Here is a 23,866-nt window from a genome sequence, read left to right as displayed (position 1 = left end):
TGCCCCCCTGCGGAGAGCTAGCTGCTGGCTGGGAGTGTCTCTCAGCCTGCCAGAGCGGAGGCCAGCCACCCCTAACTTTCCTCAGCTCTATTTATAAACCTCTGCTCTGCTCCTTCTGAGACCCCTCCTCAGGGTTTGAGCCTCACTGCTTTGCCTTATCAGCCTTGCTTTTCACAAGCACTTAAATTCAGGAGAAAAGGGAAAAAGTGAAATCAGATAGAAATGCAGGTCTGTTTGCCGTTTTCTCCAATGCGATGGTTCTGGGTAAACAGCAGACACCTTTGATGAAATCCCAGCAGGCTTAAACCATAAAGCTGGTTACAAACTCAATCTGTCAGAGATATCAGATTTGAAATTGTTTCAAGAAACATGTCAACATTTTCTAATGCTCCTTAAAAAAACTTCCTGGGCAGCCCTCTGTGGAGTCTGGGTCAGAGAGACAGGGTGGGGACAACCCGGGGACTCGGCCAGCCAAGAGCCCAGGAACAGGCTGTTCCAGCTGCTGGGGGGCCCTACCAGCTGTACAGGCCTTAGTGGCCACGTCACAGTCATTGTCCAAACCAGGCAGAACATCAGCCTCCCTCCTGTGCGCCACTGCACCCCCCGCCCCCCAGTCTGGCCTCTCAGCCTCCACCCTTAACTCCCTACCTTCTATTCTCCATACTGCAGCCTGAGGAGGCTTTTTAAAATGTAAATCAGATCACGCCGTTCCTTTGCTTAATACCTCTAATGCCTTTGCGCTGCACTTAGAATAAAATCCAAACTCCTCCTATGGCCTACAAAAGCTCCTACGGGATCTGCCTCTGCCTGCTTCTCCCCCACTCACTACAGTCCAGCCTCCCCGGCCTTCTTTCCAGTCCTAGAACACCAATCTCTGCCTCTGGGCCTTTGCGCTTGCTGTAAACTGCCTGAGATACTTTTGGCCCGACCCTTGGTCATTAGCGCCCTCTCCACCCCAGCTAAAGCTGGTCCTCTCCCAGCCAAGCACAATATCACATTACAGTTTATTCTCTACACTAAACTCAACCGCTATCTGAAGTCACCTTACGTGTTTACTCATTAACTGTTTCCTCCTTTGGAACGTAATCTCTCTGCAGGCTCCCAACCCGGGTGTCCCCTTCCTGGCAGCCTATGACTAGAGTATAGTAGGTGCTCAATAATGAACTGCTGCATGAATGAATGAGCAGCAAGGATGTCATCACGCCTCTAGGTATCCTCCCAGGCAATGCCCAGGAGTACAGCACCACAGAAATATCTCACCAGCCTCTCCTAACTGGCCACCTGGCTGTCCCTGCCCCACCCAGGCCTCACCCAAGGTCCCTGCAGGCTTTGGGCCACCGGGCCTTGGTGGAGCCTGGGGGCAGGAGCTCAGGCACCCGCAGGGATTGGACTGTCTCCCCACTCTCACTGCCCCCTTCCCCCGGGCTGTTTCCTTCCTCTCCGAACCCCCTCCACCCCTTCTCCTCCCCCGGGACCCAAACTCACACAGGCTTGAGACGGGGGGATGGGGGGCCGGGGGGGTGCGGGGGGGAAGCAAGGGCGCGACAGCACCCTCCTCGCTGGCCTTCCTGGACAAGCTCAGGCGCCCGGTCGGCTCGGACCTCCCGGGTCTGGGGCCGCTGAGGGGGTTGGGGGGCGAAGAGCGATGCCACCCGAGCGCTCAGGCCCCCAGCCACACCCCGCCCGGGCCGCGATCGATCCCTGCTGCTCCTGCCTCATTACCGAGGAGAACGGGTTTGGCGGAGGAGCCAGACGGCTGCGGAGGGGGCGGGGAGGCCTCTCGGCTCCCTGGCCCGGATTAAATATTTACTATGTTTTGTTTGGCCTTTGGGGGAGGGGCAGGAGGGCTGTAGCATCCGTCCGGAGCTGCCGGCGAGGCGGGGCCCGGAGGTTGGGGCTGGGTTCGGGCCCCGCGCCCCGCACTGAGCCTCCGGGGCTGGCCGGCACCCGAGTACTCCTGGCCCGACCCCTCCCGGGGCGGGGATTCTGCTACGGAGCCGCTGGGCCGCGCTGACAGATCTGGGTTACCGCTCTGCTGCGGCGCGGGAGCTGTGGGCCGCCCGGGAAACGCTTCCCACCCCGCGGGCGCCTAGGCCAGAGGGCCGGGAGGGGCCCCGCGCTCGGAAACCCGCTCCCTCGCCCGCGTGCGTCCTGCCATTAGACCCCCGAGCCCGAGCCTGATCGGCCGCTGCCGGAGCGCCTGGGCTGTGCTAAACCGCATCTTCTCTAGTCCTCCCGCCTCTGATCCCAGCAGCAGCCCTGAGCCGGCTCCACTCTCCCATTGCACAGATGTGAAATCGGAGGCAGAGAAGGAGACGCGGGGGCCAGACTGGACACCCAGGAGCGCCCCCAGAGCCCGGGCGCTTCCTCACCAGGCTCGCCCGGCATCAGGTCGCACTTTTCTACCTAAGGCTGTGTCGCGCCCAGGCCGCGCCAACTCTGCCCACCGGCCTGACGGGCTTCGCAGAAGTGGAGAGAACCGCGAGTAGTCTGGGCACCGAGGGGGACTCCGGGAGTGCTCTCAAATGCCTGCCGGATGGGCGGGTTTGCCACGCTCCTCTGCAGCCGGCTAGGACCCTGGAGTCCCTTTACACGGGCACACACACAACTCCTTCCTAGTCATCCATTTACTGTTCCCTGCTCGGAAGAGGTGTGCTGGGGACACAGAGTGCTGGGTAGACAGGGTCCATGCCCCCATGGAGTGCATAGTCGGCTGTGCCCACAATAAGAGCTGCTGTCCCTTTCCACCCCTCTACTTGAATGTACACTATGACACACACACACACACACAGGGTGACTACTCTCCAACAATCCTGCTGCATGGACATAGATCCACCCTAAAAGGCTGCTCACATCACATTCTACACGGGCAGGTACACACACACATGCCCAGCCCACTGCAATCCCATCTTTACATATATATGTGTACACATGCCCACATACATGCACACAGCAACTAAGGAGTGTCTGACCCACCCCTTATATTAGTGGGTCATGTGTGTGCCCACTAATATAAACACACACACACACACACACACACACACACACACACAAAGAGCTGCCCCATCCCTATACATGCATGTGTATATGCGAGTACACACATATTCACTCACAAAGAACACCCATCTCCACCTCCATACGTGTTGGTGTACATACCCACAGAGCTGACCATCCCCTCATCCCATCCCTGCACACACCTGCACTGAAGTTTCCACTGCCACCCCATCCCTATACATGTGTGTCCCCCCTACACACACACACACACACACACACACACAGAGGCACACAGGCACACACGCATGCGCACTGACTACAGGCGGCTGGGGAAGCTGGGGAAGAGCCGCAGCCTCCAGCCCTGCTCCTATTTCAAGAGGAGCGTTGCTGGAAAAGGAACAAAAGCAAAGCTGGCTATAAATAGCCACCTCCCTCCCTGCTTTTCCTGCCCTCCGGCCTCAAGGCCACGCGTCTCCTCTCCTGCCTCGGGCCCAGAGCAGCCAGGGCAGGGCTGTCCCCAGGAATGGGCAGGGGGGTCCTAGAGGCCCTGTGGCCAAGCACTGAGCACTGGGGCCGGCCAGGGGCTCTGGGCCTGGGTAGGTGCAAGGGCCCACAGCCTGCCACCTGCAGCCAGCCCTGTGTGCATGTGCCCAGCTTGGAGGGAGGGAGGCCCACTTGGGCCAGGCGTGGTTGCTGCCTCAGCAGAACTGCAAAGGCTGGCAGCTGCAGGGGGAGGAAGGCGGGTCTGCCAAGCAACAGCCACAGCTGCCCCTGCCGGGCCCTCCCTTCCCGGCCAGGTTAGACCTTCCCTGTGTTGGTTCCTGGTTTGGTTCCTGCACCCAGAGTTGGGGCTATTGGGTGCCCTGTCAGGAAGCCACCATGGGGTGGAGGAAAGGGTGGCAAGATCAGAAGTGGGGGAAAGGATGCAAGTCCTACTTTGAGTTCCAGTTCTATCACCTACTGATCCGCCAGCCTTAGGACAGGCTCCTGATCATACCACCCAGCCTCGGTCTCAACCCCCTCTTCATGGGGTGTTGGGAATGACGCATGAAAAACCGGCATGCCTGGCAGGCCCTTGAGAACTGTGGAAGGCCATGGGATGGGGGAGATTACAGACTGCTCTCTGTGTCTGAGAAGAATTGGATTAAAATAATACCTTTATTTTGTATTTACCATGTGCTAGGCACTGGGCTATCTTTTGTTTATTTCATCCTCTGTGAGGTAGGTACTATTTATATTCCCATTTTACAGATGGAGAAACTGAGGTTCAGGGGCTCGCTCTAAGTTCACACAGGTCCCTAAAGCACAAAGCCAGGTTGCAAAGCCAAGCTGGAACTGAAACCAAAGCCCTCTTTCTTACGTCTTATACTGTGGGGGACTGGGGACCCTGGTTCTCAGGTTAACCCCTCCTCAGGGACCAGTGGAGGGCTGGGCTGGGCTGCCTGGGCTGCCTGGGACTGGAACTCAATGGGCTGCACGGAGTGAGCCGGCATGGCCCTCTGCTCCTGAGGCCCCCACCAGGGACTTGTGGGATCAGCCCACCTCCCACCCACCGCTCCTGTCCCTAGCTCAGGCAGACCTACTTTCAAGGCTTTAATCCTTTTTGCTTAAAGGATTTTTTTTTTTTTTTTTTTTGCTTGGGGAAGACTTGGTCTGATCAGAGGAGAGACGCAGGGAGCTGACAAGCTGCAGAGGATGGGGGGTGGTGAGGAGAAAGAAATACATATTTATTACCCTCAATTATTAAAAAATAGATAGTACCAGATCTTAGGTCCTGGCAGACACTGCAGTGGCATTTGTGCAAGGACTGTTTTCTCTCCCTTTTCTGTCTCTGTCTCCCTTTTTTTCTTTTTGTTAATTCTGTTGAGATTGTGATGTTTGTAGTGTGGCTAGCTTGTTAGTAAAAAATGCCCTGGCCAGTTCCCAGCGGGCTGGACAGCCGAGAGGCGAACAGAGCCTGCGACCAGGGAGCCTCTGTACCCAGGTACAGGGAGGAGCCGGACCCCTTCTCAGTGGAGGAGAGGGTGTGGGAGGGAAGGATCTGTGTCCCCATCTGGGGCTGCTTGGGCTGGGCCCCAGCAGGCATGTAGCCCCAGCTGTTTCTCCCCCGCTCCCTGCTCTCTCAGGGCAAACCCACCAATAACCAATAATATACCCGCCCCCCACCCCTTCCCATGTTGCTGCTCTTTCCAAGGGAGTGGAGAGAGAGAAATCGATTCCAGCTTCTGTGAGGGAGGTAACAGCTCTTGCCCCAGGCTTCTGAGGGCTTTGCCCAGGGGCACTGCCAGCTCCCCAGACACACACTGCTCGCCCCAGGACTGTATCAGCCTGTTGAAAAGTGGGCAGATCACCAGCTTGGTGCAAAGATGCCAAGGCATCCTGCAGGGTCCCAAGGCCCATTGAGGCCTGATTCCCCAGCAGGCAGGTATACACCCCCAGCCTCTTTTCTTGTGGATCCTGCAACGGGGCAAGGTGGGGCCCTAAACAAAAACAGAGAGAGGGATCTCCAATGAGGAAAACGACCAAGAGGCAAAGCCACTGAGAAGCAGACTATGGTATTCGTTTTGGTACTTGAAGACCTCACAGAGCCTGGCACACAGTAGGCCTCGGTACAGGGCTGTTGGATAACAGATCAGGATGGTGAAGACAGAACAGCAGCAGCATTTCACTGAGGCCTTGCTACCTGCCAGGAAGGTGCTTTACACCCACCTTGTCATGAGTTCTCAGAACCCCAAGAGGCAGATGGCATTGGCCCCACTTCTCAGATGAAGAAACTGAGGCCCAAAGAATTAAAAGCATCTGCCCAAGGTCAGGCAGCTGGTAAGTGGCAGAGCAGGGCCCTGATTCCCGCCCATCTGGCTCCACAACCTTTGCTCTCAGCTACTCATCTCTCTATACAGAGGCAGCAGGCAAACCCGAGCAGACCAGGAATACGTTTGAGGAGAACCAGGCAAGAAGCAGTGTCCATTTCACAGCCCAAGAGACAGAGTTACTGGGCTGGGGCCAGGCTTTCCTTTCTGATCAGGGAGACCCTGTTTTTGGAGGGAAGGAAGAGGCAGCTGAGAAGACAGGGCTGTGGGCCAGTGGTGGGTGGATGATGTCCCAGTTTTCTGGGGAGGCTTTCAACCTCTTCTTACTTTCCTGAACCAGTGAAAACCATTTGGGAATGCTTTCCAACTCCCCCGCCCCCCAGCCCCGCACTGCCTTACGGAACTTCTCCTTGACTGTAGGCAGAGGGGGCAGGGAGTTCAGGACAGAGCCAGTGCTCCCCAAAAAAGGTGACCTCTCCCTGTTGGTCCCGAGACTCCTCCCCCTGTCCAGGGCTGGCCTATGTCATTTTGTCCACTCACACAGACTCAGCCCTGCACACAGAGAGGCAAAGCTTCAAAGGGCACTCAGGTCTGGCCCACAGGAAGGACAGCACAGGAAGTGACCACTCATGCTACTAATACTGAGGCCGCATTGGTTGAACTCCTGTTCTGGGTCACGGTAAAGTGCCAAGAACGTCATCAGCATCACCTCATTTAAGCTTCACAACCCTACAAGACAGGTGCTCTTGGTGGCCCCATTTTACAGATGGAGTAAATCAAGTTCAGAGAAATAAGGTCATTCCCAGGACTCGGATCTGGGTCTGGCCAGATCCCCACTTGGAGGTGAAGGGCTCAGCCACTGACCCCTGGAATGAGCTCTCCCTACCAGACCCTCTCCTCGTGTGGGAGAAAGCCTCCATCGAGCGAGGGCAGCCGCTAGCACAGCCGTAGAGGCCACCAAGGAGGGCTCCACCGGAGTAGAGGTACAGGGAGAGGCTGGCGATGGGGGTCCTGGACAGATAAGGGGCATGTTACCAATCTTATCAGCCAGTATGCTTTGGACATCGTATGGAACACACCAACCCGATGCTGTGTGATGCTGGGCAACCTACCACGGCTCTCCGGGCATTGGTTTTCTCAGCTGAGTTATAAGGTCTCTTCTAGCACCAAAGAGTCTGCAAATCTGTCAAATTCACCCAAATCCCCTGGTCCAGATCAGAGGCCAGGCCCGTGGTCTTCCTCATGCTCCATCCTCAGGAGTTTTTGGTGCCACAAGCCACTCTGATTCCAAGGGAAGCTAATGCCTCTGTACATCTCCCCCTCTGGTGTGCTCACAGGCCGCTTCCCTGGAGACCTAGACCATGTCTCCGCCCCCCACCCCCACACACACCCTCTTCCTCCTCAAATTACCAGAAGGCTTTGCATCCTGCTGTCTGCTACTTGGGGTAGTGTCAAGCTCACCTACCTAAGGGGCATCACTGACCTCTCACACTGGCTTCCTTACGAAGACCTTATGAAGGACTTCCCCTGCCCAGAAGCCCACACAGCACATGGGCCGAGGCATGTGCACAGGTGTGGGCTGTGGCATAAAAAAGAGGGAAACCGCCTCCACGCACAACCCAGAGGATGGGCATTCAGACGAGGGACATTCTGTGGTCATTCAAACAGGTTTCGAATGACCACCCTAGAAAGGCGTTTGAGATCTACTGTTAATGCAACAAGGGCACATTTGCATGAATGTAGGAAAGAAGGTTAGAAGGAAGGATGCACCATATGCCCTGGGAGGGATGAGGGTTCCCACTCTTCGACTTGTGGGATTATAGTGATTTTCTTCTTTTTGCCAACCTGTGGTTTTCCAATGTTTTCTGCCACGTGTATGCATTATTTGCAAAGTTCAAAAATGTTACTCTAGGGAGAGAAGGCTGCTGTATAAATGAGGCAGCAGGTGAAAAAAAGCAAGACGTTACACAAAACTAAGTTCTATGTTTTGTGCTTAGGAGTAAAAGGCAAGGGCTTATGGAACTGATCTCTGATCTTGTACTAGGGTTACAGCCTGGACCACATTAAGAGCCAAGGAGAGGCTTCCCTGGTGGTGCAGTGGTTGAGAGTCCGCCTGCCGATTCAGGGGACACGGGTTCATGCCCCCGTCTGGGAAGATCCCACATGCCACGGGGCGCCTGGGCCCGTGAGCCATGGCCGCTGAGCCTGTGCATCCGGAGCCTGTGCTCCGCAACGGGAGAGGCCACAACAGTGAGAGGCCCGCGTACCGCAAAAAAAAAAAAAAAAAAAAAAAGAGTAAGCAGCCCTGGGTGGCCATATTGGCCCTTGTGTGAGGTGAAAAGTCATGGGTGCAGACAGTGGGGCAGGGGCAGGAGTAGCTGTCTTAGGTGGAAGGAGAGGCCATGAGAGAGACCACAGAGAGGTTGCTACTTTCTAGAGCTAGCCCCTCTCCTGGAGGCTTCTGGAGTCCAGGTCATGCATCTCTTTGCAATAACCCGCCATTTCCAATGAGCTACCTTGAATCCCTGCCATCACATTTGTTCACTGAAGGCAGAAATACCAGTCCACCAGGGGCAGTGGGCCAATCACAGGAAGACGATACCACTGCTACCTTGAGGCAGCCTCAGGGCCAATTGCCGCCCCATGATTTGGTGGTAAAGTTCCCCCTTCGGGTTGTGCGTTCTCCTGAGCGTGGCCCTGTGAACTGTCCCCGCCTCTCTCCCCTGCTCAGAGATGCTGTATCAACCGCAGGCTTGGGCAACATCCTCCCTGCAAGGAGAGGAAGTAGTTCAAAGTAAAAGGCATTTCCACAGGTGGGACAGAAGGCAAAAGAGGCCGAGTTTTCTCACCCCAGGCACCACCTGAGCTCAGCTTTGCTTCATTTAAACATTTCAGATCTCTGAAGCCCAGAATGTCCACGAGAGGTTTTCATTTGCCACGGAATCAATGGTGCAAATTTTGTTCCATAAAAACCTGCCAAGTACAGCCCTAAACTTTTCTGAGTGAGAGTGCTGTTTCTTTCCCCGACATAGCTCCTGCCCTGCTGGATGTCCTCTGTGGCCCAGTTGCCCAGTCTTTCTGTGCCTGTTAGCTTTCTCTGCCTACAGAGGAATGGAACAGGGCTGGGGTGAGGCAGCAACAGCCCTGGGCCCTAGATGAGCTCTGTAGCCCCTCTGCGCCTCAGTGTTCTCATCTGTAACTTGGGACTAATACAACCTGCCTTTTCTGCTCTTAATGAGGCATTGTACGGGGAAAACCATGAGACACCTTTCTCCATACTCCTCACTTAAAAAAAAAAAAATCTGTTTCCTCCTGGTTCCTGACACGAAGTTTCTTTTTTTCTTTTCTTTTTTTTTTTAAGCCCTAGGTTATCGTGATTTAATTTTTCTTACAGTTGCAGAGCAATTTAAAAGTTAGGTTTGGGTACCAGGTTCCTTGTGTTCCAATTAACATGTAATCAACATTCAGTCAACATTGGCAGTCAGCTCATAAAGACACGACATTAGTTATTGATTCAGTACTCTTTACCCAGTGTCACACTTGTGCCACATTTTATTTTGTGCAGGACGCTGTATTAGTTGGGTCCTGGTAAGAAAAACAGAGCACTGTCAGATCGAGTAATTTGATGAGTACATAATAAAGATGAGAAGAGTGGGTAAGGAAACCCTAAGAGATAATGTCTTTTAAGGCCCCCTCCCCACAGAGCTGAGTGAGGAGAGGGAGCTCTTACTGAGCCTGGAGAAAGAGCTGCTGTGAGGGCTTTGACCCTTTCACATATACCAGACTGACTTCCAACTGTCAGAACCCGCATTCCTTTGCCTGAGGGCCTCGTCTAGCAGGGAAGCTGTCTTTGCTTTCTCCAGGGGAACTGTACACTTAGCCAGTGAGGGATGGGAGTTGTGTATAAATACCCCAGCTCCCTCCCCTTGGAGTGAGAGAACTTTGAGGTGCATGTTCTAGACTGTATCTGAAGTTCCCCAGTGAGATTAAGTTCTGGTTGTCCATGATAACACACCTGTTATTGGCTTCTTCCCTTCTCTGTCTCATTTCCCCACTCGTCTCCGAGTGTTTCCTAGGATCCCTCCCAAATAAAGACGTGCATTTGAATCCTTGTCTCAGGCTATACTTCTGGGAGAACCTTTGGGTGACCTATGGTGGAGGGACACAGAGAGCCCATGGCGACCCACCATTGGTTGAACCCAGCTGGAAGCAAGAGGGCATGGGAGCTCATTGCTGAAGTTCCACAGACCAAGCTCCCAGGACAGAGAGCAGGTTGGAGAAGGGTGGAGAGCAGATCTGAAGGGGCGGCGGGGTAGAGAGTAAGCTGCCTCCTCAAGGAACTTGCCATACAGCGGGGAAGGCAGATAACATAAAGGTAATTGCAATAAAATAGATTGAGTGGGACCTCCCTGGTGGCACAGTGGTTAAGAATCTGCCTGCCAGTGCAGGGGACACGGGTTTGAGCCCTGGTCTGGGAAGATCCCACATGCCGCAAAGCAACTAAGCCCGTGCGCCACAACTACTGAGCCTGCACTCTAGAGCCCATGAGCCACAACTACTGAGCCTGCGTGCCACAACTACTGAAGCCCGCACATCCTGGAGCCCGTGCTCCGCAACGAGAAGCCACCGCAATGAGAAGCCCCTGCAATGAGAAGCCCCTGCACCACAACAAAGAGTAGCCCCCACTCGCTGCAACTAGAGAAAGCCCACGTGCAGCAATGAAGACCCAATGCAGCCAAAAATAAATTAAACAAAAGAAATAGAGTACTGTGACCGGAAGTACAGGATATGGTGGGACATCGAGGTTGGCTCCCCAATCCAGGGGGTGCAGGAAGGTTTCCCAGAGAAGTGATGTGTAAGCTGAGTCCTGAAGGATGAGCGTGAAGGGGAAGAGAGCAGTGAAGAGTGTTCTAGGCAGCAGGAGCTGCTTGTTGCAAATCCTTAGAGACAGACAGAGAGCACAGTTCAGTCGAGGGATTGAAAGAAGTTCATTAGAGCTGGACCTCAGAGTTCAAAGTGGGGAGTGGGGAGAGGAGAGGGTGGGGCTGCAGGTGGGGCAAGAGAGGAGGACTTGACGGCCAGGCTGCGAAGTCTGGACTATCCCCGGAAGGAAAAGGAATCACTGAAGTCTTTTAAACAAGGAGGGACAAGATCCCACCGCATTGTAGAATCTGGCCACCACGTAAAGGCTGGATTGGGTGAAGGCAAGAGTAGAGGCAGGGAGGCTGCTGGTGTGATTGGGGAGAGGATGGTGGCTGAGGCTAGGGTGGAGGTAGGGAGAAGAGGTGCACGAAGGATGCTGAGGGAGGACAGGCAGCACATCTCAGACTAATGGGGAGGGGTGGGGTGAGGGGGGACGTTCGTGGGTCCAATTCTCAGGCTGACGGTACCTGCAGGGATCGTACTGCCAAATGCTGAAATGGGAGAAATGGGGAAAGAGCGAGCTTGCTCAGAGCTCAGAGTAGAAGTAAGAGCATGGTTTCACACACACTGGGTTTGAGGGGCCTGTGTGGCTGCCAGTGGAGACATCTGGGGGAGGGGTCAGCTGGCTGGATGGCTCCGGACGTCAGAAGCAACATCTCATCTGGAGATGGGATGTTGGGGGGGGGGTCAGTAAATGGGCGCTACAGCCGTGGACGAGCTGACAGCCCCAGAGCTGAGCTGACACCCCCAGAGCAATGCCTGGGAGGCACCACAATGAAGGATGGCAGGAGGTAGTGAAGCTGGCTAAGAAGGAGCAGCCGCAGAGGCAGGAGAAAGACCAGGGGGGCGGCCATCGGGGAAGCCAAGGGAAACTATGGCCGACGGCGTCAAAGGCCACCACGTCAGGTGAGACAAGGAAAATGTCTGATAGGGTCAGCGTCAAGCCAGAGAGGTGACAGTGGAGTGACGGCTGATGTGTCCTCCTTGAGGGGTGAGAGGGAGGTGAGGGCAAGCAGACTCCAAGTGTGGACAGCTTCTCCCAGCTAAGTGGTCACCAGGGGTCCAAGCCCCGCTGCACGAGACAGAGCTCAAACCCAGGCCCGTGGGCAGTGCGGTGTCCTCTACGTCAGCACGCGACACAGCCGGTGGCCTTCCTGCCGGCACTACTTGCTGGCGGCAGACCCCAGCCCCCAAACTGGAGGAGCTGCTAGGGTAGCAGTAAGGCCAGAGGAGGAGGTCCCTCAAGCCAGCTCTGACCAGGGCCACCTGCGCTATCTGCTCTGTATCCTGGGCTCTAACACTGGACATGATTTGAAGAAACTCTTCTACTGCCGAAAAACATTTGTCAAACCGTCAATCCAGTCGTATTACAGATGGGGAAACTGAGGCCCAGTGTCCAGGGTCCTAGTGAGTCAGCCACAGAGACGGAACCAAACCCAGCCCTGGGACTCCAATTTTGGGGTCCTTTCCAGAGCCCCAGGGTCCCCAGGAAGAAAAGGGTCTTAGCCAGGCCAAAGCCAGGGTCGCACAGAGCTGCTGCTACAGGCAGAGCCTGGCGGCCGGTGAAGACAGAGACAGACAGGAGGGTAAACACCGTGAGACGTGCTGCCTGCAGCACAGGCTGAGGAGGTGGCCGGCGTGCTACAGCCCTCACCCTCCGCCCAGCCTGCCCGGGCTGCCCCACGCTGGCCACTGCGTGACCTACCCGGGCCCGCCTCCTCCGAAGCCCACCGTACCGCCTGCTCCTTCCTCCTCCCAGCCTGCTCAGACAAGCCCATGAATAGAACATTAAAGGTAAAACCTTCTAAAAGGAAAAGCAGCTCCCTGGTAGGAGTCGCCCCATGAAATGTCAAAGGCAGGAAGCCTGCGCGCTTCTCACTAATGGAGGCACCTTAGTCTCCATCCCCATCATCCAGTCGCCCTATAAATAAATCACGGTAAGAAGAATGCCGGTTTTCCCCCAGGGCCTCATGAATCTCTCTATAAAAGCCCCCTTCACGACGTGTTGGCTCAGGTGCCCAGAGAGAGACATGGCGAACTCTGCTAGGACAATTTTAGAGGCAGAAGTAACTCTCATGCCACCTCTGTGGGCTGAGAGCTGGTAACTCAACCCTTCTCCTGACTCGGGGAAGAATTTTTTTGCTCCATTTCCTGCAGCTCCACCCCGATCACAGAGCCACCGTCCCCTGGAATCAGCCCAGGATGCTACCAAGAGGCCTCGGCTCCGAGGGCTGCGGTGGTTTGTCCCCTGGCAGACATGTGATGAGTCGTGCCCACCCACCCCTGCGTGGGCGGGTGAGCCATATACCCGTTTGAGCTTTGTTCCCGACACGTGGCATGCAGAGCCGCCGGCCTGCCCACTCCAACATCATGCTAGAGGCCCCGGGGTGGGAGTGCCGACCTAAGCGCCCGAGCCCACAGCTGAGCTTTCGGGACGCTCAGCTTTGCCACAGCGGACCTCTGGCGTGCACTCCCGGAGCCTGCTGCACGCTCACCAGGTGTGTTTCTGCACACACACACAGAGTATTGTGCCAACCCTCTTGCTATGTCGGCACGGAGGCCTCCACAGCACCTCTTCTGAATCACATAGCAGGGGCTGGCAGGGGCTGTTTGCAGTTTCGGATCCCAAGTTCACTGACTGATTAGACAGTAATCACAGGTTCGGAAGCACCCCGCTGAATCTGTTAGATCTGACACCCCGCCCCACCCACACCGAGAAGGAGAGGCACTCCTCGCTCCAAGGGGGGAATCTGCTCTTCTATACCGCGAGATCGGCTAGACTGCCTTTTTTTTTTTTCCTTTTTCAAACTGCAGGAAGGATGGGTCTCTCAGGTACGCAACCGCGGCCGGAAGGGGGCAGGAGAAATCCCTTGTGGAGGACAGCTCTGAGTTCTGCAATTACCACCCAGCTGACAGGGTAGGGCTGGGCCATGGGAGCGCCCTCAGGAGTGAAGGAACATTCCAAAGGAGAAGGGGTAGGTGCAGGTGGAGGGACCTCCCTCATCCAGCCTAACTGCCACCACCAGAGGCTGTTGCTCCCTAGTCACCGACCAGTTTGGGGTGTGGCTCTGTTAGCCAGTCCACCAGGACAGCCTGGAAGGGGACCCACGGAGGGCAACCTATGGAGAAGTCCCAGCCCCCAGATAAACCATGGCTCCACCTTTCTTAAGGGCATGAAAGCAGGCAGGTTGGTGCTGGCCCACTGTCTCACCCTTGTCTGCAATGAAGAATCCAGAGCAGGAGACAGTAGGGGAGGGGTGTGTCTCCCCAGACAGAAAGTGTGTGTGTGGAGGTGGACAGGACACATGAGAGAGGGGTTCAGGGTATCAGGAGCCCCAAGTCCCAGCCAGAGATGTTCCTGGATGAACACCAGAAGGGGAGTGCATGGGAACTACCAGGGAACTCTGTAACGAGGCACAAGTGATTCAGCAGTGCCCAGCACCTCGCAAAACAAATGTCATGTAAATCAAGGCAGATGGGCATGTGAGGCAGGGGAGCTTAAAGGTTAAGAGAGCACGGAAAAGAGCGTGGTGGCAGAAAAACCTGGGATCGTATCCTGACTCAGTGTACCAGCTGGGTGACCCAGGGCAAGGGAGTTCATTCGTCTGTGCCTCGGTTCCCTTATCTTGATAGCAGGGACAAGCACATGCTGATCTTGATGGGTGATTGTGGAGATTGCATGAAGTGAGGCATGAAGTCCACTCAGCTTGGCCCATCACTACTTATAAGCAGCTATTGTCAGCATGCGGACAGGGATTGGCGCAGTCGGATTCAAGGCAGGCTGGGAAGAACAGTCCATTCCCTGACGCCCACTTCCAGCTCGCATCCATCCCTCCTCCCAGCAGGCTTGGCCAAGTATGCTCTGAGACCCGCATGCCCTTCCCCTGCTCTAGTAATGGACACCAAATCAGCCGTGCCTCTTCTCCCCAGTTCAACGACATCCAAAGGTCCCTGCTCCTGGGCCCCCTTGCCTGGGAGTTGATGTCTCCCTAGGTCTTCTCCCAAGCCTTGAGGAAGCCCTCGCCCTGGGGTGCCTGCCTCACTCGTCTCTCGGACTCACTTCTACCCAGGGTGGCCTAGTCAGCGCACCCCGAGGAAAGGGCTGCTTCCAGCACTCTGCACGGAGGTCCTGCCTTCTGCTGTCTCTGGAGGCTCTGTTCCCGTTTCGCCAGTTATTTTGCTTCCTCGGCCATCTGTTCCCTCCCTGTCATCTCCTCTCTGCTTTAACCTTAACCACCACTTCACTGCAGATGGTACCAAACAGATCCGTTCTTGACATCCTTCATGATGCCTGCCCCCTCCTTCTCATCTCCAGAGAGTGAGCTTCTGCTCTGTCCTTTCTCAGGCCCTGACTCCAAAGCTTGGAGTTGGATTCACCTCCCACAAGGTCCCATTCACCCTCCTCGGTCCCAACTCTGCCACAGGTCAGGGGGCAAACACCTACCCTTTTCCCCGTCTTTTCCTTTTCCTAATGAGACTTCCTCTTTTCAAACTTGGCCGAGAACCTCTCCTGGCATCAAGTCCACTCTTTGCTCTGGTTATCCACCTGGTCTCCTAAAACGGAGCTGTTTAACCCTCCAGGGGGGTCGGGGTTGGTAGCCTGAATCTGAGACCAGAAACTCAGGCTCATTCCTGCAGTAAAGGAGCCAGTATGTCCACGCTGGGAGTTTGGGCGCTGAACAGTTCCTCTGTAGAAAATGGACCTGGAAATTGCAGTGAGGAGTTGGCCCTGTGTTGGCATGACAGAGACGGAACCAAAACACATTTTCCACATTGTGTGAGCTCACAAAAGGGGAGCATTGCACTGCTTTCCTTGCTTTTAATCTGGATCCTGGTGAGAAAATGCACGCAAGGACTTTATTTAGCAACTCACTCTGCCTCTCCTCTCTATTGAGGTGACCTGGTGTTCCCCTAAAAGTCTTCCTATTGGCTTCTCTTTGCTGGCATAAGGACCAGGAGCTTTGAGGAAAGAAGTCCGGAAGCTCCTAAATCAGGAAACTGTCTTGGTGTCATTGGTTTCACTAGGTTGCATTATGTGAACGGGACAGAATTGGGCTGGGAAGACCGAAAACCCGCTTCTGTACCTGGATTTGAGCTAAAAAGCCTCATATCTCAGCCCTCTAGACAGGGCTCTTGTATTTCCCCTCTACGCTTTCTCTAGCAGAACGGAGAGTGTCTTGGCTGTCCACGGAACACTCTCCACTTCCCTTCTCCATTGGGGCTAAGGAGGGCCATGTCACTAATAGCTCCAAGAGGAGCCTGCTTACACCTGGCCACATGGAGACTCTCTGATTCCCTAGGGAACCTCTGAATTCAAATCAACCAAGCATCTGACAACCCCATGGCCCCTCTACGCTTCCCTTCTCCCCACAAAGGAGACCCAGTCTAGCCACTAGGCCAGCCCATCAGGCTATGGAAACCAAAAGAACAAAATGCACCTTACCGGGTTGCAGGCCTTCATCTAGCTCTCGCTGAATTATGCAGGGATGGCATTAACTTATATAAATGAGTGTGTTTGACTGATTTTGTGGTTGATGTACAGATAAATTCTAACGAAAGACAGCTACAAGATTTTAAATTATTAATTAGACTGCCACTTAACGAAACCTACTTGGCACTCTATTTCCCTGCTTAACAAGACAAAAACTTTAAGGTTCTGTGTGTGCCCAGAGGCTGTTGATTTGCATTCTGTTTTTATAGCTCTAAAAATGAAAACCATAGATCCTGACCTTAAGCAGGCCGCTTCTTGCAAAGCAAAACCCCCAGCAGGCTGCCCTTCCTTCCTGGACGGTGCTGGGTGGCTCGGGGCCTCGCTTGCCCTGACCATCTCTCATCTCTGACCAGAGATTTGCTTTTTATATCCCTGGTTCTTCTGGGGTAGGCCAGGAGATGGAAAAGCCAGCAGGCCTAAAGCCTGAAGCCTAAAGCTACCAGCGCTGTCAGCAGCAGGGCTATTCTGGTTCACAGAGGTAGGGCACCCCCAGTTCCTAAAACGTCCTGCCTGGGGTCAGCGCCATGTTAACTGCAATAGGACAACCAGCAATCAGAGGGACGACCCTTGTGGTCCAATTCCTACTCTCACCTTCTTCCTCCTCTGGGGTTTCTTTGCAGGATGGGTAGGGCTCGTGGTCCCCTCTTCTCCCAGGAACTAGGGAGGGCTACTCTTTCTTCATCTTTCAAACCCTTTTCCAAATCATAATTAAACTATGAAACTCCCTCAGAGCCAGGACCCCACACAGGGTTCTGCATCTGACAGGCAGGGAAACTGCAACAACTATCTGAATCCAGGCTATGACATTTTTGCCGGGAGCCTTTGGGAACAATTTGAGAAGCAGAAACTTCAAGGGCCACCCCTCTTGGCACTAGCCCCAGTCATATCTTTGTCTCTGGGCACACACCTAGAATCCACACAGAGAATCTGAGTGGCCTGTGTGCGTGTGCGTGTGCGTGTGTGTGTGTGTGTGTGTGTGTGCGCCAGTATGCGCAAAAGAGACCAGTCCTGGGGACCAGGATCAGGGGCCAAGGGAGAAAATTGCCCAGGAAAGGACCCAAATAAAAGTCCTTTGCCCACACCATGTCCCAGCAGCAGGCTCCAGGCCGCTGGAGCCCAGCCCAGCCCAGCCCAGCAAAGGACTTCTCTGCTCTGCTTCCCTCAGGCCAATCCAGGTGGAAGCCTCTTTGGTTGGTAGAACCTCTCCTGCCAATGAAGCTGTGCAGGAAGGGAAAAATAGCCCAAGTGGCAAACACACGTGACTGCCAAGCCTCCAGTGGCCACCTCTTGGGCAAGGTAAAGAGCCTCCCCCAGAGGGAAGCGGCCCCCAGAATGCATTGGACTCATCCCAAGCTGGGCCTCTGGCTAGCAAGGATGTGAGAAAAAGCCTCCTGGAGGCTGCTCCAGCCTCCCTGGGCACTTAAACCATATAAATAAAGTGCGTGGGCTGCTTCATGGCTCGTTTTTAACTGTAAACTGCCAAAAGACAAAAGACCAAAAGGGAGATGAGATGTCAGTTCCTCTCTGTTATCTCCATCACAGACCTGCAGACCAGACATGGCGGCCTTTAAAACTGCCTGGGAAGCCTTCCCCACTGGGGCAAGTTTGCACGCTCCTGGCCCAGGCTGCCCAGACCTCGGCCTGCGCTCAGCTGTGTAAAAAAGCATCCTCTCTGTGCAGACACACTCTGGCCAACACCGCTGGTTGCTGAAAAGGCTTTTAGTCCCTTTCTGCTAGGAAAAGGAACTGGGGTGTATCCGTGAAGTGGTTTCTCCAACCAGACGCAGAGACTTTTCCCACCCACAGTGAAAGGCAGTCAGCGTTTCCCCCCTGCACTGCACCGACCCACGTGGAGGGCACAAGTCACACACAAGTTTGTGGATATTGACACGGTGGGGCAACCGAGGCTCCTGGGTCGGACTGAGACAGCCGGGACCACCACACCGCCTTTACTGCTTCCAGCGCAGGCGTGGTTTCTTCACCTACCTGTCCGACCTGCTTATGGGGTCTCTTCCATCACCCCCACATCTGCTCCTCCCTGCCCATCTCCGGGCTTTGCTTCCCCCTCCTCCGCCACCTCCCCCCTGCCCATTTTCTCCTTCCCCATTCTACTGTGAGGTCAGAATCCTGTGCTTACGACACCTCGGTCTGTTGCCATGGAAACAGGGGCGGATTAAGGCTGGAGCGCGGAGCGCAGGGATCAGGCCCCTCCGCTACCTGAGCACCCGCCTCAGCAGGCTCCCGCAGGGCCCGGGCAGCCAGCCGTAGGCGCCGGCGGCTCGTCAGCCGCTCGGCCCGGGCCAGGGACGAGGGGGTCCCGACGGGGCACCGCAGCCCACCCGGACCTGGGAAGGGAGAGAGGTAGACGCAGAGGCCCGGGAAGCGGTTGGCGGAGCCCGCGGGCTCACGGCGTGGTCACCTGCCCTCCCTGGGCCCTGGGGACAGCTCCCGGCGCGGCAGCCACGTGGGGGCGCGGCGGGACTTCCCCAGCGCCCGCGCCAACTTTGCAGCGCTCAGCTATGAGCTCGACAAGCCCAAGGCTCATCGTGAGGTGGTCGCGGTCTCTTAAGTTGACCCTGGCTCCGGCCGCGCTCGCTCCCGGCACGGCCTCCGCCTTCGCATCCCTCCGCTCCAGGCAGAAGGAAAGTTTGAGGAACCGATCAGCAGGGGCTAGCCACCAACCCTCGGCCGCTGGGTGTCCAGAGCCCGCTGCTGAGGACCACCAAAGCGGGGCTACAGGGAAGGTGCCCGGGTCCGGGCCCCACCTGGGAACGAGGACGCGCAGTGAGTGAGCGGCCGGGCCGCGCGGTGACTGACCGCCAGCTGCACCGGAGCGCAGGTTGGACCCGGCCCCGCCAAAGCGGCAGAAGCTGGCGGCGTGTGCCCGCGCAGGGGATGGAGCCTGCAAGTCAAAACTTTATATTGGCAAAGCTAAGGTCCCAGGAGGCCGGCGCCTCTGTGGCCAGCTCACTGTGGTCTCGAAATGACCTCGCCGAGCCAGAACCCTAGGCCTGGCCGCTTGATCCAGGGAGCAAATCCCGTGTCTCGCTACTGGCCCCAGTCAGGGGCTGAGCTCCTCCAGCAGCACTTCCTCGGCGGTTGCGTCCCCGCAAAGCCCGCCAGACTGCCCAGAGCTGCTTCCCGGGCCCGGAGCCCCGGCGCCTGGCAGCTCTCGGGCGGCTCCCAGGCTCGCGGCTCTGCCCCGTGCGTATCCAACTCCAACTTGCCCCTGCAGCTCCAACTCACCTTTGCGAAGCATGTTGGCCGCGGGCTCCGCCACTCGGAGGTCGGCCTAGGCGAGCTCCCTCCCAGGGTCCGGATTCAAATCCTTGGGCGCTGGCTGCAGCTAATCCGAGCGCGTCGAGGCGGGGGCAAGCCGGGGATCCGCTTGTGCCTGGCGGCCCGGCCCCGCAGGGGCATGGTGAGCCCAAGCCCCGCGCCGAGGGCACCGGCGCACACCGGCAACCGTGGCGCTGCCCGGCAACCCCGGGGCGAGCTGCTTGCTCCGCGGAGCTGGCGGCCTGCTTCTGCAGCCCAGAGCACTTTGCAGGCGGTTTTGAGGGGGGACGCCGCCCCCCGGCCGCCCCGCCGCGGCCCCCTCCTTTCCGCCCCCTCGGGCCGCAGCCGCCGCCGCGGTTGCTGCAAAAGGGCGCTCGCACGCACCGCCAAGCTCCGGGGAAAGCGCCCGGCGCGCGTTTGCAGAACCGTGCGATCGACGGAGCGGGGCGCCTCCCTTTCTCCCCCCGGCTTCCCCCACCTCTCCTCCCTCCTTCCCTCCTCCGCTCGCTAGCTCCCTCCCTCTCTCTCCGCTCCCCGCCCCCGCTCACGGAGCGCCTCCCATACAAAATTTATGAAAGTGCTCTCAGCTCGCGGTGCTGAGCGCCGTCCTATTCCCAGGGCAGCGGCGCTCAGCCGTGCGGCGCCGCCTCCCAAGGTGTTTTCGCTGCGCCCGACCCCGGGGACGATCCTTGGCCTGCGGCCGTCCAAGTACCTGCCCCAGTCCCCGGGCCAGTCGTCGGGCCACTCGAGAGCCCCTCCCGGGCCCCGTGGGCTTCCCGGGGCTCGCACCCGCCGCCCCGCCCCACCCCACCCCCACCCCCCGCTCGCCCTTCGCGGATGGAGGTCACCGAGAGAGGCAGCTGGAAGCGTGCGCTCTGCCCACCGGCTGGGATGCGAGGACCGCCGCCCAGAGTCCCCGATTACAAGTCTGCACCCCTGCCTATCTCCTCCCTGGCCGGCTCCTCTTCCTCCTCGGAGGCTCGACGGCTCCTCCTTGCCCAGGATAGCTCCGGCAGACCCAGCCGCATCGCATCCCGAGACCCAGGACACTATCCTTTTTGAGGGGTGGTGTGGTGTGCCCCCTGGCTGGTCTACACATCTCAGCAAGCATTGGGGAGGCCCAGCTGCATATTCTAGAGAGGGAAAGACTGATGTGGGGCTCAGGCAAGCTATCTCCGCCTGGGAGGGTGGGGGGCTCTATTCTCCCTCAGTCTACACAGACCCCGCCCGGGGCTTCGTGGAAAATGGAGGAGGCACCGCCTAAAAAGCAGGTCCCACAGGGGACCAGTTGGGCTGAGCTTAGAGAAGGTTCAGGCCAGATGAATCCTGGGTGGAGGCCGGCACCCCCTACTGGCCTGGGATAAGAGGGGTCCTGGAGGGGGAAAAGAGTGGGCTAAGTCACCCTTTAAAGGCACATTTATTGAGGGTCTATCATTGTAGAGTACTACTATTCCCCGGGGATTCAACCAATGAAAAAGGCAAGGTCCCTGCCCTTGTGGAGTTTACGGTTAATAGGGACCAACTGAGGAAAGTCCAGATGAGATGGCGCGCTTGGAAGAAGAAACAGCCAGGTGTTGTTCTGCAGCTGATATGGGCAGATCAGGGAGAGCCGCTCCGAGCAGGTGACATCTAAGCAGAGATCTAATTGAAGTGAGAGGGTGAGTAGTGTGATTCCTTGGAGAAAAACTTGTCATGATCAGAAGGTCAAAAAGAAGGCCGTTATCATTCATTCACCCATACATGCGTTCAACCACACTGAGGCTCTGGGTTTGTGCTAACCACCTAGGCTTGGACTTCCAGTAGTTTATGGCACAGTTGGGGAGGACCCACAAGCTATCCTAGAATGTGACAGGAAGGGATACAGAGTGTGGGAGGGTGCTCTGCTAGCTCTGTAGGGGGGTGGGGGGGAAGACCATCCAGAAAGGCTTCACAGAAGAGATGCCGTTGGTCTTGAGGGCTGAATTCATCAGGCTGAGAAGGTGAAAGGCCATTCCAGGCAGGAAAGAATGTACAAATGCTTGGAGGTGAGAGAGTAACCTTGTTCTGAAGATTAAGAAGATTGGTCCGGAACTACCATGGCAGTCCAGTGGTTAAGAAAGAGCTCGCTTTCCAATGCAGGCGGTGCGAGTCCATCCCTGGTCGGGGAGCTGGGATCCCACGTGCCTCTTGGCCAGGAAGCCAAAATGTGAAACAGAGGCAGTATTTAACAAATTCAATAAAGACTTTAAAAATGGCCCACATCAGGGCTTCCCTGGTGGCACAGTGGTTAAGAATCCTCCTGCCAATGCAGGGGACATGGGTTTGAGCCCTGGTCCAGGAAGACCCCACATGCCGCGGAGCAACTAAGCCTGTGCGCCACAATTACTAAGCCTGCACTCTAGAGTCCCCGAGCCACAACTACTGAAGCCCGCGCGCCTAGAGCCCATGCTCTGCGACAAGAGAAGCCACCGCGATAAGAAGGCTGGGCACCACGAGTGCAGCAACAAAGACCCAACGCAGCCATAAATAAATAAATAAAATCTATACAAAAAAAATGTTCCACATCGAAAAAAAATCTTAAAAAAAAAATTGGTCCATCTTGTAGTGGGAAAAGAAGGTGAGGTATTCTCTTAGCCTCCACCAGCTGCAGAACTGGACTGAGCCACCCCGTCTGAGCTCCGCCAGGCAGACACTAGCTGAACTCGATGATGCTGAGAGCTGCAGAGGCCCTCCACCAGTAAACCAATGTCAGCGAGGTTGAACAACTTGACCAGCATCTCACAGCAGATCAGCGCCCAAGTATGGGCCTGAATCAGGGTGTGCCGATCCTCCTCCCACCTCCTCAAGCCGCCTCCCCATGACCCCCTGCCCCACAATCTCCAGTATCTTAGGCAAAGTTGGCTGGGGCTGGGCGTGAGTGTGAGAAGCAGAGTTATTTCAGTCCTCTGGCTGGGTGCTGTTTTGGAGTTCAGCCAGGGAGTGGGGGCGACCGTGGGTGGGTGTTGTAGTTTAATGTGGGGGGAGCACTGTGCCTGCCTTCTTGTCAGGCAGTAATTACTCAGACTGCTGAGTAACTCTGGCAGGGAGACCCCCATGGGCAGATGGAGGTGTTCTCCGCTTAAGTTGAATAACAGCCCCCAGTGTCCTGCACTGCAGGGTCTTGGGGCACATGCTCATTTCCTAACGGGGGCCAGGGCAACTCATTTAGGACAGGGGCTGTGAGGCAGTGTTATAAAAGGATGGGGGACTTCTATCACCAGTGGGCCCACCTCTGCCTAGGGAAAGGCCCTAAGGGATACGGGGCCTGCTAGGGAGAAGCCATTACTCTGCTGGAGCCAATTTTTCCCCCTTGGAACTCACAGCTGCAGCCAGAGCTAAAGCTACCCACAGGCTGGGCCTTAGTGTCCTGAATGGGGAGGGGCTGGACTCACGGGGTCCCTGGAATTGAGATCCTACACCCTGGGGGTCCAGAGAACCTGAGGGAATGGGATAGTGCAGCCTGGACTCTTATCAAGCTGATGGGGTGTTCCTTGGACCCATGCTGGCCACATTCCTGTCCAAAGCTGTGATTGTCCTAAGAGCATCAGTTGGTGGTCTGAGGGGCAGAGCACTGACCCCTTCTGGTCCTCCCCTTGGCTGCTCATTCCCAGCCTGCCCATTCAGCTCTCCTCTCTGGGCAGTCTCCCAGGCAGAGCCTGTGCCTGGCTGCTTGTTTTTCACTTCTCCCTGCACCTTAATTAGGAGTTTCCAAGCAGGGAGGGCCTCCAGGGGAGCCCGAGGCCACAGAGCGCCTTAAAGGGCCAGCTGCGCTCACATAGAGAGCAGAGAGGAAGATGGTGCCAGAGGGCTGCGTGGGCAAACGGTCCTGGGGGACGATTCCTCTATGGGGCAGACCTTGCTGAAAGTCAGTCCTGCAGGTACTCTGCTCTTCCAAATGTCAAGGCTGTCTCACTGGCTACCCTGTCTTCTCTTTGAGATTCCAGAAGCTTATGCCACTGATCAGGAGAGAGGCTTCCTAGGCCTGAGGGGCAGCCTAGGCAGGGCAAACGTTGGCCAGAATCCCGAAGGTTTAGGCAGTCGAGTCCTTAGACTTCCCCACTCCCCCAGGAAAGCACCTTCAGGCTGGGGGCCTTCCCCTGGTAGCAGTTTATCACAGGTGAACCTTCCACACTGTCGGTTCTAAAGGTGTAAGGGCAACCCAGCGCTCCGGAAACCGGCACCAAGACTCAACTTGGAACTGGCTCGGTGGGTGCCGAGTTCTGTCCTGTCCGAGCAATGAGGTCCTCTGAGGCAGGGAATGCGGCCCCACCCATAGGCATCCAGGTCTTATCAGGAGGGGAGAGAATGAGGGGAGCTGAAGGAGGACCCTGTGGTGGCCCCATTTACAAGA

The 23,866-nt window shown here is 56.3% G+C and overlaps 1 protein-coding gene across 1 annotated transcript in view; it reads right to left on the bottom strand.

Annotated features, from left to right (window-relative positions):
* RTN4RL1 (reticulon 4 receptor like 1) overlaps positions 1-18,763 on the bottom strand; it is a 64,021-nt gene extending 45,258 nt beyond the window's left edge. The window contains exons 1-2 of the mRNA XM_060134666.1: positions 18,718-18,763; positions 18,436-18,563 (exon numbers count right to left, since the gene is read on the bottom strand). Coding sequence (XP_059990649.1) covers positions 18,436-18,563; positions 18,718-18,763 — 174 coding nt within the window. The remainder of the gene's footprint in view (positions 1-18,435; positions 18,564-18,717) is intronic.
* Between the last annotated feature and the right edge of the window lie 5,103 nt (positions 18,764-23,866).

The sequence above is a fragment of the Lagenorhynchus albirostris genome, chromosome 20 (genome assembly GCF_949774975.1).
Source record: "Lagenorhynchus albirostris chromosome 20, mLagAlb1.1, whole genome shotgun sequence".
Classification (NCBI taxonomy): domain Eukaryota; kingdom Metazoa; phylum Chordata; class Mammalia; order Artiodactyla; family Delphinidae; genus Lagenorhynchus; species Lagenorhynchus albirostris.
The sequence above is the reverse complement of the archived record's forward strand: the minus strand, read 5'-3'. Positions and strand labels throughout refer to the sequence as shown.